This window comes from Engystomops pustulosus, chromosome 7, assembly GCF_040894005.1.
Source record: "Engystomops pustulosus chromosome 7, aEngPut4.maternal, whole genome shotgun sequence".
Taxonomy (NCBI): domain Eukaryota; kingdom Metazoa; phylum Chordata; class Amphibia; order Anura; family Leptodactylidae; genus Engystomops; species Engystomops pustulosus.
In genome coordinates this window covers 70999117-71016547 of record NC_092417.1, presented here as the reverse complement: position 1 = coordinate 71016547, position 17431 = coordinate 70999117, and the positions used below count along the sequence as shown (strand labels likewise).

General features: G+C 41.8%; 1 protein-coding gene across 2 annotated transcripts in view; it reads left to right on the top strand.

Annotated features, from left to right (window-relative positions):
- Positions 1-17431, top strand: part of TDP1 (tyrosyl-DNA phosphodiesterase 1) — a 47441-nt gene that overhangs the window by 13279 nt on the left and 16731 nt on the right. For both annotated transcript variants that reach the window (XM_072116684.1, XM_072116685.1), the window contains exons 6-13: positions 772-806; positions 4009-4101; positions 6707-6877; positions 8300-8378; positions 8510-8695; positions 11015-11063; positions 11424-11490; positions 11784-11891. In XM_072116684.1, the coding sequence (XP_071972785.1) occupies positions 772-806; positions 4009-4101; positions 6707-6877; positions 8300-8378; positions 8510-8695; positions 11015-11063; positions 11424-11490; positions 11784-11891 (788 nt within the window). The remainder of the gene's footprint in view (positions 1-771; positions 807-4008; positions 4102-6706; positions 6878-8299; positions 8379-8509; positions 8696-11014; positions 11064-11423; positions 11491-11783; positions 11892-17431) is intronic.

The window sequence follows — 17431 nt, the reverse complement described above, 5'->3', positions numbered from 1 at the left end:
GTGCCGGTGCTTAGTCTCGTTAGTGTTAAAACCGCGGTATCGCGGTTTTAACACTTTTGAAACTTTCTAGCAGAAACTGCTTCGGCGCTGCGCGCGACCGTGCGCGCGCAACGCCTGCGGCGTTTCCAATGTAGGCGCGCGCACGATCGTGTGCACGAAGCGCCGAAGCAGTTTCTGCTAGAAAGTTTCAAAAGTGTTAAAACCGCGATACCGCGGTTTTAACACTAACGAGACTAAGCACCGGCACCAGCTCACCCTGAGCTGGTGCCCGGTGTTTGTATCTCATACCTACCTTCAGAAGTGGTAGGTTTCCTTTAATTAAATTAACATATTAGGGCAATAAAGTTTATGGTATGCTAGCGGGGACGTGAGGATTAGCTCTAAAAAGGGCTATCCTCACGTCCCATACATCCACCTACCACCCGATCTACCTTTATAGGTAGATTCGTGGTGGTAGGTTCCCTTTAAGTAGGGGACCGCCTGCACTAGTTAGTTCTGCATTATTGAGATTACCACATGTGACCACTAGAGGGTGACACACTGTTGCTAATACTAAAAACTGCAAACCTCCTACCCATATTCATCTGCATCTGAGCCTGCTCCAAGCCTGTGCATCCACCAGCATAAATTATTACATACGTTCATGTCCCCAAAGTTGTTGTAAAAGTGCAGCTCCCACCATGAGTGCGAGATTTCCACATTGATAATTTGTAATTAGCTTACGAATATGACATTTCTTCTTTTCTAAGCTAAGTTTGCATTTTTCTATAGGCTCGTCTGGATATGGCATTTGGAACTCACCATACGTAAGTGATGTTATGATACATACATATGTGATGTTCTTGTAATGTTGCAGATCCACATCAGGACAGATGTATTACACTGAACTATTTGTCATTTAGTATTGTCCCGTCCTACAAGCTAGCGAATCACCTATAGCTAGTCCATACCTAGATGCAGGCAGATATATACAGTAGTGGAAGTGAATATCACACCCCCAGTGATTCTCTACCTCCAGCTTAAAGTCCCCTAACAGAATATATTGGAATTGCTATTTAAGCAGTTCCTAATACATTTTTCTAATACATTTTAAATCCCTGGAAGCTGTCAGGATATTAGTTACCTCTGCAACATCTGAAGAGACCCATGTTGGGAAAACATTATTGTAAATGCTTACCCTGTCCCCTGGAGAAATATTCAGGATTTGGTGTCCTTCTATGACACAGAGGGGATGATGAGGCTACTTAAAATCTTTTGGATGATGGGATCATTCTGTGGTCTCTTCATTTCAGTCTCAAGTAGCAGTTTCCAAGCAACAGAAGCAACAGCTTGCTCTGATCTAAGCTTTTACTATTAGCCTTTTAGATGTTCACTATAACTCTTAACCCCTTCCTACTATTACAGCACGCGTCGGGAGCCGTCGAACGGAGAGGGCTCACCAGCAGGGAGTGCTGGCACCGATTGCGGGTGTTAAACATTTAAATGCCGGTGTCATTTAAATCCCAGTGGCATATTGGATACGATTGTCGCCCCTGTGAGGTGGTTTGGGATGGTTATCAGTTATTATGACGGCTATACTAGATTCCCAGGCCTGTTAACTAGTCGTATCTATAAGAGATCAATAGCAAATGTGCCATGTACTGCAGGACTGCAGTGTTGCAGTATATGGTAGAAGCAGTCGAATCGATTTCATTACTTGCTGTAGACATCAAGATACTGGCCAAAGCCTTGGCTAAACCGCATTCTTGGTGTCACCGGTGTCATAGCCTCCCTCATTCACACAGACCAATCTGGGTTCAAGGCAGATGGATCCACATCGGTCAACATTAGACCGCTGTACTTATAATAATAATAATAATCTTTATTTATATAGCGCCATCATATTCCGTAGCGCTTTACAAATCATAGGGGACAAATACAAATATCATAAAACATGACAGAGCACAAAATGTTCATATGGAACAAAAGGAGTGAGATCCCTGCTCACAAGAGCTAACAGTCTGAGAAGAAGAGTGGGGTGACACAAGAGGTAAAAAGCTTATATAACATCCAGGCTGAGGGGGGCGGGGAGACTGGCCGGGCAATTCTCTCACTCGACGCTGCAAACTGCCCCTATCCCCGGCAGGAAGGGGGAATTTAATTAAAATGGTTTTAATGCCCCAACTCCTATATATCCTACATAACTCCCAGGTCTGGGTAGCACAGTCCTACTTGCACAGAATTTAAGGCTTGTTCCGTAAACTTTGGATTTGGAAAGGTCATCAGGCACGTATCAGTTTAGATACACTTCAGAGTAGCAAAATGGAGGGGGGTCTTGCAATTCCTAATCCTTGGCTGTATTTTTTAGCCACCCAGGTTCAGCAATTTGTGGGTTGGGGAAATAGAGAGGGGATAACTCAGCAGGTGGTCTGATTATATCATGGGCAGGGTTCCCCACTCCTACTCTAGAACCTAATTTTGGAGGTGGAGCACACAGCAGAAAGCCCACATTGGTATGAGGAAAGTATGGAACAAGGTGAAAGCTATTCTGTGAACCGCTAAATTCGCCCATTATAGCCTCATATGGAGAAACACGGAACTTCCAGAGCTGCAGGGCTTTTTGCCTTAGGAAGCCCGGGGGTCCTCGCCATAGATGACCTTTGCAACAATGATATATGTAAAACATTTGATGACCTCAGTACTAATCATCAACTCCCTTGGGCCTGTTTTTTTTTTTACAATACCTGCAGCTGCGGAATTCTTGTGATACTCAAAATCAATTGACACAGTTTAAGTTCGTGCTGAACAGGGCACTGTTGTCCACTACAACGAAAGGGTTAATTTCCTTCTACAACACAGTGTTATTAAATAAATCGATGGGCAACATGCCATTTAAGTGTCGGGCTAAAAGGAACAGGGACATGGGACCTAATTCAGATGAGCGGTGGTCTGACTGCTTAGAAATTGTACCCACTGTCTCCCAGCAAGTCCTACAGGATGTCCCATCTTCTCATGCTACATAGGGTATACAAATCACCACAATTATTATTTCAAAAAGGGGTCCATGGAGACTCGAACTGTCCTAGGTGCGGGATTGAAGCAGCGGGTATTTTGCCCATGACCTGGAAATGTGGGGAACTAGAAGGACTTTGGAAGGAAGAGTTGGAACTTTCGGGTAAGGTGTTCTCAGTTACAATACCAGCAACACCTCTCTCTTGCTTGTTGGGAATCCTGGATACAGACATTTTATCAGAATTTAAAACGGTAGGGATTCAACAGTCCTTATATCAAGTTAGAAAGCTAATTGCTGTGCACTGAATAAAGCCGAGGCATCCGTCTGTAAGGGAGCATACAGATAGAGTGAACAATCAGATTAGAATATAACTTCGTGAAAGAGAAAGGAAAGTTGGCACTCACCACCTTTTGTAAAACTCTTTTTCTTTATTGATCCGTGTTAAAACATGGCGTACACAACAGGGGAGGGTTGAGCAAATGGATGCGTTACTTCGTTCAGGGACGACTTGTTTCGCGCACAGTTTAGCGCTTCATCGTGCCTGACCGTCTGAGTGAACCTTTAAAAGATGGCCAACCCTATCAGTCTAATGTTCAGTTTCAGATGGATAACCTAAATTTTTACCATTCATAAAGTCCACAGGGTATTATAAACTTGTCAGTTTTAATTGTGGCATGGAAAAATATGGGCATGTCATTGCCTAAATTTCTGAACCACATCTATTTTTTGGCAAGAATTTAGAAACGTTTTTAGCACCAAAATTTTGCAAGAAATCTTCCATTGACTTCAGCGGGAAACCATGCTGTCTTTTCAGATAAGTATGAGTTGTCCTCAAGTGATTTTCACAAGCTTAGACTAGTGGAAAAAAAAGTAATATGTCCACTTTAGGTGAGTGTTATGTAAAATTCATGGGTTTTGGAAATAAATCTATCCAAAAAATAATTGTGAACTTACTCTTATTAGTCTGATGCTGAAATATTCTTGTGTGATAATCAAATGTCTGGCATCTTTTAAAGGAAAATGATGTTGCTATTATACAAGGAAGGTCTACGGGTCGTCATCCACACCAGTAATCTAATCCGTGATGATTGGTACCAGAAGACGCAGGGGTATGTATAACCCATAATCCTTTACAATTGTAATTACGCACCTGCAATTTGTGGCCAGATCACGGTCTTCATAGACGTCTATTGCACCCAGTCATGGTTCTCTTTTTTTCACCATGACCGAGCAAAAATATAGGAGATGCACTATATTTTGCAACAATACAGCGCCTGACATACGGCTTTCAATGGCGAGGGGTAGGGGGAGAAGCGCTCACCCCTCCTCTCTCTTGCTCTTTGCTGGATGCTCGTCTGGGCTGAGCAACCATTTGTCTGCATGAGGCCTAACTCATTTATTTCCAGGTTTCTTTTTTACAACCATGGGCTTACAACTCACAAGGTATCTAATGGATTTTCATTTTTAATGACCTTCATATTGCCATTGTGGAATGTTACAGATGGCCTCATTTGCTTGTTGTAGCTGCGATGAAAGCAGGCAGCTACTGTTTCAATACATATATTTATATAAAAAAAACAATAATTTCCCAGTATCCCATCGCTCTAGCTTCTGCTCTTCATTTTCTTCAGCCTCTTGACATGACTTATGTAAGCGCATCAGCTACATTGCTTATTGCAGTGCTTCCTTGGATGCTCAGATTATGAAAGAGTCTAGTCATGCATTGAAACTGGGATGAGGAATATGTTACACTACAAGAGTCCAGGAAATCTGGATAAAGCCATCAAACTCGCTGAAGAATCGGGCTGGGCTTTATTAGGTTTACAATCTGCATTTTATTAGCATCAACTTGTAAAAATAGTTTTGGAACACAACTTTCCATAAAACTGACAGCCTTATCCCCATCATACAAGATGTGGTGACGCATGACATAGTACATTTTCTGTTTCTAGTCTGTGCTTTTAGAGGAATTCTTTTAAAATACTTGTGCCTATTTCCTTCCTTCTATGCTGTCCGGCATCATTCATCAGCACATATTTCCAAAATGATTGATGTCCCTATAACTTCCTAAAGGGAATCAGCAGAAATTGACCTGAAATTCCATTATCCGAATAAACGCCTTCTATAGTATGTATTTTTCATTGCCCAGCTTGGAGGCATCATCCCAAAAATCTTAAAATTTTAAAACTTTTGTATAATTTACAGAGGTAGATTGTTTAGCACCGAAGTAAAGCCCTGTCAGCCTCAGAATGTCATCTCTGCTGTAGTACTATGTAATGTGAGCGTGTGACACATGGAGCAGTAAGATCCACATTTATTATAGCGTTTGCACCAGTTTTCTGTCTGACTTTGCACTTGAAAGAACTGAATTCCAAACTGCTTGCACATGTATTTGTCATGCGGCTGCACTGTGTCCAACAAGACAGAAAAAAATGTGCACCCAAAGGGGCATGTTAGTGCTTAGTCGGAGTTTTCTCTACATTTATTACTAACTTGCAGCACAATTCTGCAGCATGAACAAAAAATCATGGTGCACACTTCCCGAGCAGTGCAGGGGGCCAAGTTTTGACGAATCTGGCGCCCCCTGCGCACTCCATAGGCAAACTGCACATAGTACAGACTGCACTAGTTTTGATAAATGTGGGCCTTTGTGTCCAGACTGGCAGCATAATCTGCGCCTTGCCCTTTGCATTCCTTTTAAAGGGCACCTACCACCACAAATCTACCCATAAAGGTAGATTGGGTGGTAGGTGGATCAATGGGACGTGAGGATAGCCCTTTTAAGGGCTAATCCTCACGTCCCTGCACTTTTTTGATAACTTTTATTAGATATATATTCAAATTTACCCCTCCTACTCACCCATCTGCGCGCCCTCATCCAGCGATCCTGCCGTCTGCGCATGCGCAGAAGAGCAGGCCCGCGCCTGTTTCGGAGCAGTGACCGCACAGGCGCGGGCCTGCTCTTCTGCGCATGCGCAGACGGCAGGATCGCCGGACGAGGGCGTGCAGCTACGCGGAGCTGCGCGCCGAAGATGGGTGAGTAGGAGGGGTAAAGTGGCTACCGGGGCGTGGAGTAGCCGCCTCGTGTAACCTCAGATGCGGCTACTCCACGCCCCAGTAGCCGCATAAGTATATTTGAATATATATCTAATAAAAGTTATCAAAAAAGTGCAGGGACGTGAGGATTAGCCCTTAAAAGGGATGCCAAGTGGGATAAGGGGTAAATAGTTGCATTTCCAGGCCATGCACCATGTAAATAATGAGAAATGGACCTTTATACGAGACCCTGAACATCAAGTGTTGTTGTTGATGCTTTATACAAGCTGACAGCTGGATAATTCAGTGTATAGGGAGCTCTGTTTGCTTTTAATAAGTAAAAGTTTTAATTCTGATACAGAGAAAACAAACTCATATCACACAGCTGATGACAACGTATTTGGTGTGACAATCCTCTGACCTCCGCTAAAGCTGTAATATTTCTATAGCCCTTGGCTGCAATCTGTTATCTTGTGCTGATACATTGCAAGAGATGACCCAGCTCTGTAAAAACATTAATTAACATTTTAAACATTTACTTTTAAACTATATTGTTTCTTTTCCCTGTCAGAAAGAATAGATGTTGCTCAAGACCGGATAAATGATATGTTTCCTTCTATCCGTTGAGTGTGCCATTGCTATGCATTGAATCTTTTCCTTTTCTGTGCTCTGTGTTAGGATCTGGCTGAGCCCTTTGTATCCAAAACTGCCAGAAGGATCTTCATCATTAGCTGGTGAATCAAAAACCAACTTCAGGTCTGACCTGATGGCTTACCTGGCCTCTTATAATTCTCCTAGCCTGAGGGAGTGGATGGATATCATTAAGCAGCATGATCTATCTGAGACCAGGTCTGTATTTACCAGCTGTATATGGCATATAGTCTCCACATGAAAATACAAGTTTATAACGTTCCATTACTATGGGCACTGATATGTATGTAGCTAAGTGACGCAAATGTTCTGTATCTGGTAATAACAATGACAGCAGGGACCTGGCTGCAGCATATCCATATAAATATTCTATGACTAGGCCTCTGTCAGAGCTCTTGTTATACAGAATATATACTGATCTATTGTAACGCTCACTAGTGTGCACCACCAAAAATAATGTTCAGACTTGGGGAGACAGGGGAAAGATGGAGAAAGAAGTAAGCATGTAACTTCACATTTATTTATTAAATTATAAATACTAAAATGAAACAACTTTACTCTTCAAATTATTGCCAGTAATATGAATTGTTGATCATACAGGTCAGGGTTCAGCTGTAGATTTTCAAAAATTGTCCAATAAGAACTGGAATTAGAATAGGGGGTGTCCCCTGTGACTTAATATGACTTAACATATCTTACTAATTCAAATTCCCCTTTGCCTGGTTCATTGCTAGGAGAAACTAAATTTCTGGAGTAATAAAGATTTAGACAGATTTATACATTTTCCCCCTGGTGTTGGGGATGAATGAGATACACGGGTAGTAACCTGCTGGCTGGAAATAAGTCAATAAATATAAAACTTCAGCTGCTACATCCCTATATCTATTCCTCCAGTAATTTGTTTCCGCTGCCAATGTACCAGGCAAAGGGGAATTTGTTTTTGGAAAGTATATATAGTCAGGGAAGCCACTTTCTTATTACAGTCCTAATTTGTACAATTTATGGAAACCTACAGCTGAAGCCTGACTTATGGTCAACAATTCATGTTACTGGCACCAATTTGGATAGGAGCGCTGCTCCATTTTTATAATTTTATAACTAAATACAAATCTTTATAACACAGCTTATGTCGGTACGCTGACTCATTACGCCTCATTGATCATTTGCTTTGAGGCCCAGCCTCCTCATTGTTTTGATGAATAAGTCTTTCTGCATGCAGTGATTTGACAGTCATGGGTAGGTGGTAATACCTTTGTAAATTCACCTAAATGGGACAAAGCTACCATGCACAGCTGCTTTAGGTGATGTGTCATCAGTCAGCCTCACCGGTCCTTATGACAGGGGACCTTGTAGAAAGTACTGATAGTAGTAAAGCACATGGGATGACTTAAAAAGTTTACCATTTGTTTTTGCGCCACAACATGGTTCTGTGTGGCTTTGCTTCTCTCTCTTTCTCTTGCCTCCTTTTCACTCAATGGCCTTCAGTTAAAGGGAATCCGTCAAACAGTTTCCATGCTGTATTTGCCTGTACTTGTGTACTTAAGAATTTTATAGACTGAACTACACGGCTCTACTACATATTTTTGAGAACTGAATAATTTTCATGGCTGCATATTGCAGGGTGTATTTGGTTGGATCAACACCTGGAAGGTTCCAAGCAAATGACAAAGAGAAATGGGGGCATTTCCGTTTAAGAAAGGCAAGTACACTTTCTGTGCTTTATTGTATCACTATGTGGCTATGTTTGTGTTCTCTGACATAGTGTTACTAATTAAATATTACTCGGTTGCTTATTTCACTTCATCATGTGTCTTGTTATTTATCTTGTAGATATTAAGAGAGAAGTGCAGCCCCATTGCAGGTGTTGAATCGTGGCATGTGATTGGCCAGTTTTCTAGCATAGGATCAATGGGGTCTGATCAAAGCAAGTGGCTACATTCTGAATTCAGCGAGAGTTTGAAAACCTTCGGTAAAGGAGTGAAAACTCTTCCACACTCAGGAAACCCCCTACAATTGGTAAAGTAATGAACTGTATAAACTGTATTCTGTGTTGTACAGGTTCTCATAAAATTTGTGTTTCCTCTTAAAGGGGTATTCCAACGAAGACAAGATTCTTAAAGGGGTTATCCGGTTATAAAAAATTACTGAGGGCAGGGCTGGGACGGGCTATTTAAAAATAATAAACATCTAAATTGTCTGAGGGGGCTGATATATTGCATATGTTCTGGACGTGCCCGAGGTTAAAGGGGTTATGGAATAAGACTCAGCGTTTAATACAGAAGGTGTTCGGGGTTCAGATTCAGCAGGAACCAAAAATGTGTGTGTTAGGATATGTGGGTGGAATAGGGCAGAACAAATGGCAGTGGCAAAATTGTACGAAAGACCATTGCGAGGCACTGGCTAGATGCAGACCCGCCGAGAATGTCAGAAATTAAAAGATCACTAAATAATACAATTAAGATGGAGTTGGGGTTATACCTAAAGAGAAATGCGCTCAAAAAATTTGGGAAGCAGTGGAATAAGTCGCTTGAGTGTCCAGGTATAGGGGCAGAAGATTTGATACGAAGGTGGCAGAGGATTCGCCCCAAAGGATGGCCAGAATTGTGAGGGAAGAGGAAATAGGTGCCGGAAAAGATGACTCTGTGGACACTGGAACAAGGGGCAATCTCTGGGGATCGTGAAACAGCCAGACCTAGGGTGGGGGGAAGTTGGGGGGGGGGACGTTTGTATTATATAATGTTTGAAACTGATTGTATATTGCACAGACATGTTTATGATCTCTGCATGTTAACACTGTGGAACCTATATGCTTTAATAAAAGTTACCCGATCCGGCGCCGCCGATGTCCCGCACCTCGGTCCGTTTGATCCGTGCCCCTGATTGTTTACAGGGGCACAGAAGCCGCGCACAGGGAACTTCCGGACCGCGATGTGGCCGGCTCCTCCCATCCGATCCTATCTCTCAGCGTTGTAAGCGCTGGGAGATGGTGTCGGATGGAAGCTTCCGGCACGGACGGAAGCCCCCTGTGTGCCCTTGTAATCAAAGCGGCGCACAGAGGAGACGGACCGCAGCACAGGAAATCAGCAGCGCCAGACTAGGTAAGTAGATGTTTATTATTTTTAAATAGCCCACCCCAGCACTGCCCTAAGTAAATATTAACACCCGGATAACCCCTTTAAATAAATATACTCAGGATAACAAAATAACACATTCTCTATTTTACTGCTATTAAGGAAAATACAGCATTTCACAGATATATTTCCAAGCTGTCTCTATCAGTCCTGGTTTTTACAATTTTGGTTGCCACAGGGTCCGACTGTAAATGTTCTGACTGTGGTCGGATTCTTCTCATGAATAGCTTCTCTTGTATGCACGCTGCAGTGCTCTCTGCCTCCTGTCCCTCCCCCCTGTATTACAAGACCAGCTCAGACACAGGCACTTCCTGCCAGCAAACAGCAGTGGGCAGAGACTTCTTGTACTAACAACTGACAGATAAGGTCTTTATCTGGGAGGGAGGTGTATAGTAGAGCTGGCTGTGTGTGTGTGTGTAAACATTACTAGGGGATTCAAATTTTATTTTCTTTCATGGACAAACCCCTTGAAACATAGTTAAGTTAGAAAAGTTCTAGGATAACTTGTCACTTTTGTACTGTAATCTTTGCTCATTCGGGGCTTTGTAGTCAATACAATGTTCTCTGGATGCACACTTTATACAGGGGGTGGATGTCCTATCAGTAAATATACAGCAGGGAACCTCTAGCAGCTCAGCCACATTCTTATAGCACAAAATACATTGTGATAAACCAGGGACACTTAATCTTACATCCAGACACCTTGACTGTGGTAATCTTCTTATATTTGTTATCCATGGTCTCCTTCTTTCTAAAATAAACTTTTACAATTATGCTAATTAGCTTGAGGGTCTCTGGGGGATGTTTTCAGAGCCCTTCTTCAGTGATTACGTTTCACAGGCTGTTACAATGAGCGGAGCAGGTCTCCCCGCCCCAGCACTACCTGCTGCTGCTAGATAACAAAGGAGGAGGGACAGGGGCAGGGTGAGACAGTGTAACAATGAGGGAAAATACATCACTGAGGGGCTCTGGTAACACAACCCAGAGTCTCTGAGGCTCATTAACATAATTTGCAAAGTTAATTTTAGATGTAGGAGGCCATGGGTAGCAACTATAAGAAGATTACCACAGTCACAGTGCCTGGATCAATGTGTAAGTATCATGCTTGAGTTTGATGGTAGATTTCCTTTAAGCGATTTTGTACCTATATTTTTTTAAATCTCAAGTAAATATTTTCCCTCTTTTGCGTTGTTGATTTTTGCAGATCTACCCATCAGTAGATAATGTTAGGACTAGTCTGGAAGGATACCCTGGTAAGTGACAGATGTGCTAATAATCTTTTAAGGTCTCCACAGCAATAGAACCCTTAATCACACAAATCCCATTACATTTGTTACTAGTTTACTAAATCTCATTTCCAGGGGTATGACATTTTCAAAAATAAAAATAGTCGTTATTGTTAAAACAACCAATACACGGCATATCATTTCTTAAAATACTTTAAAAAAATTAAAGCTATGGTATGATTGCCTACTATGGGCAGGCAAACAAAGTCTTTCTACTACATTATTGTCTTATATTAATCTTCACCACTGTTATTTCCATCCTTGATGGTTTCTCTTCAAGTTCTACAGATAACCTTTCAGTATTGTTCTGCTTATTGTGCTTTGCAGCTGGTGGGTCCCTACCGTACAGTATCCAGACCGCTCAAAAGCAGCCCTGGCTTCATACATACTTCCAGTAGGTAACTCTCCTATTGTGTCAGGTCATTATTTTCTGTATTGACTGTGCCTCATGGATATTTCCATTTTTAATTTAAACATCCTATTATTTTTTGGACGCACAGCTAAATACTGTATCTCCAATGGTTACAGACTACATGCAAACCTTTTGTAGTCTGGTCATGTATGTATGTATGTATGTGTGTGTATGTAAAGCTGTGCTTGGGACCTACCCAAAATACATTTATTATAATAATGTGTTGCTTCATATGATGCCGTAGGTCAGTTACTATGTATGACCTCTTTTTGCAGCAGGTGGAAAGCTGAAACTTCAGGTCGTAGCAGAGCCATGCCCCACATCAAAACCTACATGCGGGTATCGCCAGACTGCCAGGAGTTGGCATGGTTCCTAGTGACAAGGTACAAAGATGACATGGTATCATGTATACATTTTATATAAATACATAACTTGGTATCAGTCAATATTGCATTATCGGAGTTCACAGGTCATTGGAAGTTGAGCAGAATCTATAGGAATGTTTGAGACAGCATTTCCCTTTAACTGCGCGTAAAATGTGGCAGGACAGCTTTCGTCTATAACCGGGGTGAGGAAGCTGGAAGCTATTAACCATATAGGCTGTCGCTAAGCTGCTACATTTTAGGGACTGTAGTGTAGCTCTATGGGGGAATTCATGAAGCCACTTTTGGCCAGGCTTCTTGGGTATTTTGTGCAAAAATGTCCTCTGACACATTTATCAAGACTAGTGTTGTCCAGCTCTGCACTGTCAAAGCCTGCGACACATTAAAGTGAACCTGTCATCAGGAACCCATTTTCTGGTTCACCCAAGTGTTTCTATCGTATAACTGTCTTTTTCTGATAAAATGAAAAGTTTAAAGGGGACCTACCACCATGATTCTACCTATAAAGGTAGAACGGGTGGTAGGTGGATGAATGGGACGTGAGGATAGCCCTTTTTTGGGCTAATCCGCACGTTCCGGCTATCCTTTTGTAATAGGCGGACATGAGGCTACTAGTCGCGGCTACTCCACGCCCCAGTAGCCTCGGTCCTCCGCCTACCATGTAATCTGCGGGTGCGCGGCCGTAGCTCCGAGGCCAGCGCTACGGCACATGCACAGAAGCAGTGTATTTCTGCAGAGCAGTGTCCCATGGGAGTTGCCAGTGAGGAGTGGCCCCCTCCCCCACCGTCTGAAAACCGTTCCGTCATGCATCTGGCTGTTTTATTTTTATTTGAAATAGGGGAAACGCCTTCTTGCTTGCCACTCTCCTGTAGGACACAGGACACTGCTCTGCAGAGAGAAAGGTAATCTTTCATCTAACTTTTCTTTTTATCAGCAGTTTTATTAAAAAAACACTTTGGCAATGTGTACACTATTCTTTATGGGGACATGGGGGAGACAGAAAAAGGGCTCCTGATGACGGGTTCCCTTTAAAGAGAACCCGTCATGCAAAATAACCCCCCTAAACTAAATATATTTTCATAAACTGCCATTGGAGAGCATTGCCTCTATCCCTTCATTGTCCCTCTACGTGCCTGTAAACCTAAGCAATGAGGTCCTAAAGCTGTATGCAAATGACCTGTGAAATGTCCAATGAAGCATTAGCATATTCAAGCTGTCCACTCTATTCATGAGTGGGAGGCACAGCCACACCCCCAGTGCTTGACTGACAGCCTGTATAGTGATGTGAGGCTGTATAATGATGTGCTTCCTGGTGCTGGTGGCCACCCCCCTGCAGCCTGTGTGTGCATGTGTGTGTGTTTAGGAGAGATACAGCAGCTCCAGGCAGCCATGTTACAGCAGAACATGTCAGATTCATGTGTAGCTGATGTCTGTGTCTCTCACCTGTATATTAGGAGGATGCAGCATGTCAGCAGATGCAGCACACACACACTAGCAATGCTTTACTATACATTACACACAGACATGAGCAGGGGGAGGAGAGGGGAGGGGTAACAGGGGTGACATCACTGCCTCTGACCATGTGACCAGCCTCATTTACATGATAAAGAATAGATGATTTTACAATGATTAATGTATGAAATAACTAGATAAAGGCTCTGATGGGATCCATGTGAGCTGCTCCAACAGGCAGAGGTGACAGGACAAGTGGCAGAGACCTGATGACAGGTGTCCTTTAATGAATTCCCCTGTGTTACCATAGTTCAAATATTTTAGAATTTTGATTGGACGTTGAAATCGTGCATTAACCCAAAAGTCCACTGGTCTGGCATGTAGTAGAATGACGTGATCACCTGAACCTCCGCTAATTATTGTCTTGTTGTAGAACGCACTCCCTGTATTTGCAGCCCTTATTGTCCTGACATAAAGCAGCTTCACAGATCTATACTGGCTGAGCAGTGGGAACAATGCCGGCTCTGCTGTACTTAGGAATTGATTTATTTGCTTGTTTCACATTGCAAATAAATAGAAGAAAGACAATAAATCCCAGTGCTCACAATTGAAAATCGCCAATAATTTACAGTACCATGTGTTTACCCCGGACTTCCTACTGAGCTCTTGTTGTAGTCTGTGTAATTTAGTGCACCTGTCACTTCTACCAAGACTGCACCAACATGTTCTCAAAGACAGGGCAGTCTGGTCTGTACAGGAGTCATCCTGCATGTTATTATTGTATAAGAAGGACTAAAAAGGGCCATAACGTAAAAATGACAAATTTCATTAAATATTATTGTAAAAAATATAGCGCATTAAGTGTAATTATAGAGATATATCAGCACTCTGGGGCAGATTTATCAAGCTGTCTGAAAGTCAGAATATTTCTAGTTGCCCATGGCAACCAATCGCAGCTCAGCTTACATTTTACCAGTGCTCATGAATATTTTAAAGGAGAGCTGTGATTGGTTGCCATGGGCAACTAGAAATATTCTGACTTTCAGACAGCTTGATAAATCTGCCCCTCTGTGTCACTTAGTAGAAGTCACTGTGGTATCTAAATGTGAGATCCATGGTGTTCCATAGAATTGGTTTATATATTCTTGATTTTGATGGTAGATTTATTTTAAGGCAACGTACCAATATACAATTACCAGTTCTGCACCATTTTCTTTAAATGTAAAGTGAAGCTTCCTGGTTCAGAAATGTTTTTTACCTAATCAACCAGTCATTCCAGAAAACACATTCTCTAATTCACTGTCATTAACAAAGATGCAACATTTTACAGATAGAATTCCAACCTGTCTCTATCAGTCCTGGTGTATACAATATTGGTTGCCCCCGGATACGACCATTAATAATCTAACTATGGTCAGATTCTTCTCATGAATAGCTTCTTTTGTCTGCACACTGCAATGCTCTCTTCCTCCTGCTCCTCCCCCTCCATTACAAGACCAGATCAGCCACAGGCACTTCCTGCCAGCAAGCAACAGTGTGCAGAGACTTGCTCTACTAGCTACAGGCAAGATAAGGTCTTTATCCGGGAGGCTGGCTGTGTGTGTGTTATAGGTGAGGGAGCAGAGCTGAGAGTCATTGGGGCAGATTTATCAAGATTTAGCAATATTCCTAGTTGCCCTTGGCAACCAATCACAGCTCCCCTTTAAAATATTCATGAGCACTGGTAAAATGTAAGCTGAGCTGTAATTGGTTGCCATGGGCAACTAGAAATATTCTGACTTTCAGACAGCTTGATAAATCTGCCCCACTGTGTTTTATATCCATCTCCTGGATCTCATCATCTCTCATCTCTGATCTGTCTCATCTCTCTTTTTTTTCATTTGTCAGATTCTAGTAAAATGTTCAAAAGATAAATAAAAGTGTGTAAATAAACCTGTACCCTGATCTAAGCACATTGACAGCACAAAGCATCTCATTGCTCAGAGGATTCATTAATACTATAATAAGGTCCTGGAAGGTAGTTTGGTCATGGAAAGTTAAAGATCACATGACCCTCCATCTCCTGCCATTTATGGAGAGTAATGACTGGGTTATGAGATAAAAGTTTTGAGTTATGAGTTTTTTTTGAACCATGAGGTTTCACTTTTACATATCAAGATAGTGATTGAGAACATTTAATACATGTACAGGCAGTCCCCGGGTTACGTACAAGATAGGGTCCGGAGGTTTGTTCTTAAGTTGAACTTGTATGTAAGTCGAAACTGTATATTTTATAATTGTAGATGCAAGCAAAAAAAAAATTTGGCCCCAGTGACAATTGGAGTCTAGAAGATACAGCTGTTTGTGAGTAGGTCTTTTTTTGGTATAGGTATTTTTTCAGAGTAACATTTTATCACATGGAAAAAATTTAAATGTAAAATTTTGGTCTTGGGTGCCGGGACCTAAGAACAGACATTTTTGTAGTTGGTGCACTTTTTCGCTGTATTATTGCTCATTATGTAAACAGTTGTCACCACTGGATTGTGATTCGGTGGGTTTGGAGCATTCCTCTTATTACAAGTTTCCATAGTGCTGCAGTCTCCCATTGAAGTTTATGTTTAGGGTTTTTATTTTATTTTGTCTTTTTTTTTTTTGATTGTTTTAAAATTAATTTAATTAAAAAATAAATGACAAATTAAATCTGTTCATTGAAAGAAGGGGTTGTTGCTAGGAGTCCATGGCCAAGGTTACTTTTCAGTGCTCTGATTTTCATATTGACTATCTCTTTGTGGGGGGATAGGGACATGTTTATTTTATAGGGAGATTGTTTGTTTGTTTTTCTGGGAAAATCACTTCACAGAAAGATGACTAATTACTGCTAGGATTTAAGTTCATTTACTTGCACAAATGCTATACCTTCAATCGATCTATGACTACTGTTTCCTGTTATCAGCCGTTATAGCTGACTGTAGCACCTTTCTCCATATAGACTAAATTACTACATCCATGTGACTAATATTACTCACATCGATTATTATGCTTATAATGTATGTACACAATTCCTACAATGACAGAATAGTGAGTGCAGCTCTGAAGTATTATGTAAGTATGTGTGCATCAATAATGCCAGCAGAGCACTGAGTGTAGCTCATAGTTAATATACTGTATGGACTTGAGGACCCCACCAGCAGATCAGAAGTTTAGCTTTTGAGTATAATACAGGATGTTACGCTGGATCATTACATGATAAATAATGTAATATTTGTGATATTGATAATGTAATAGCAGCAAGTGTATCTCATAGTGCATGTTTACGTTATGAAGGTTAAAGGAGTATTCCAGGAATTAGCATATTTCATATACAAATGGGTCCTACAATATAAGCTTATATGTAATTAGTTGTTATTTACAATTTTGCTCCCCTTAGCAGAAAATACTGTGACATAGACTGTAATGAAGAATTAAAATGTTACTGGCCCTTTAATCAGGGCCAGTAACCCGCCCCTCTCCAAAGGGATGTATGGCGCACAGCACCGTAATACGGGAAAAGATAGGACATGTCCTATCTTTTTACGGGGTACGGAGCGGTACGGTGCCGCACTTGTGCTGCACCATACCGCTCCCGTAGGCCACCGTGTGCCCATTGCCGTCTATGGAGGATGTATATCGGACGTATTTACGTCGCCGTATATACATCCCCCATGTGGCAGTGTGAATGTAGCCCAACACAGAATTGGTACATGATAAATAATGTAATAGGTGGATGCTGTGAAACAATCAGCAGAATAGTGCAACTTTGAATATGATTGATGTTGACTTTTAGTGGGTGGCAAGAACAAGTTGCTGCAGGGAGCTTGTGATGCCGCTTTGTACAATGTTTTGCGGTTCTCGTCCCTTTAAAGAATTTTTATTTCTCTCTGCGGATAATACTCCATGGCAATTAATGGGAGCACATGGAACGCTGCGTGGGTTTCTTAGCAACAAGCAGCTGATTATGTTGAGGCTCCGGCATCAGTTCCGACCTCAGGTGGGTGGAGGGTGTAAGGGAGCCCTCAATGTCTCTTATAGGCTTTATAGTCAGGGAATGTATTATATGAATAGTGTATTCA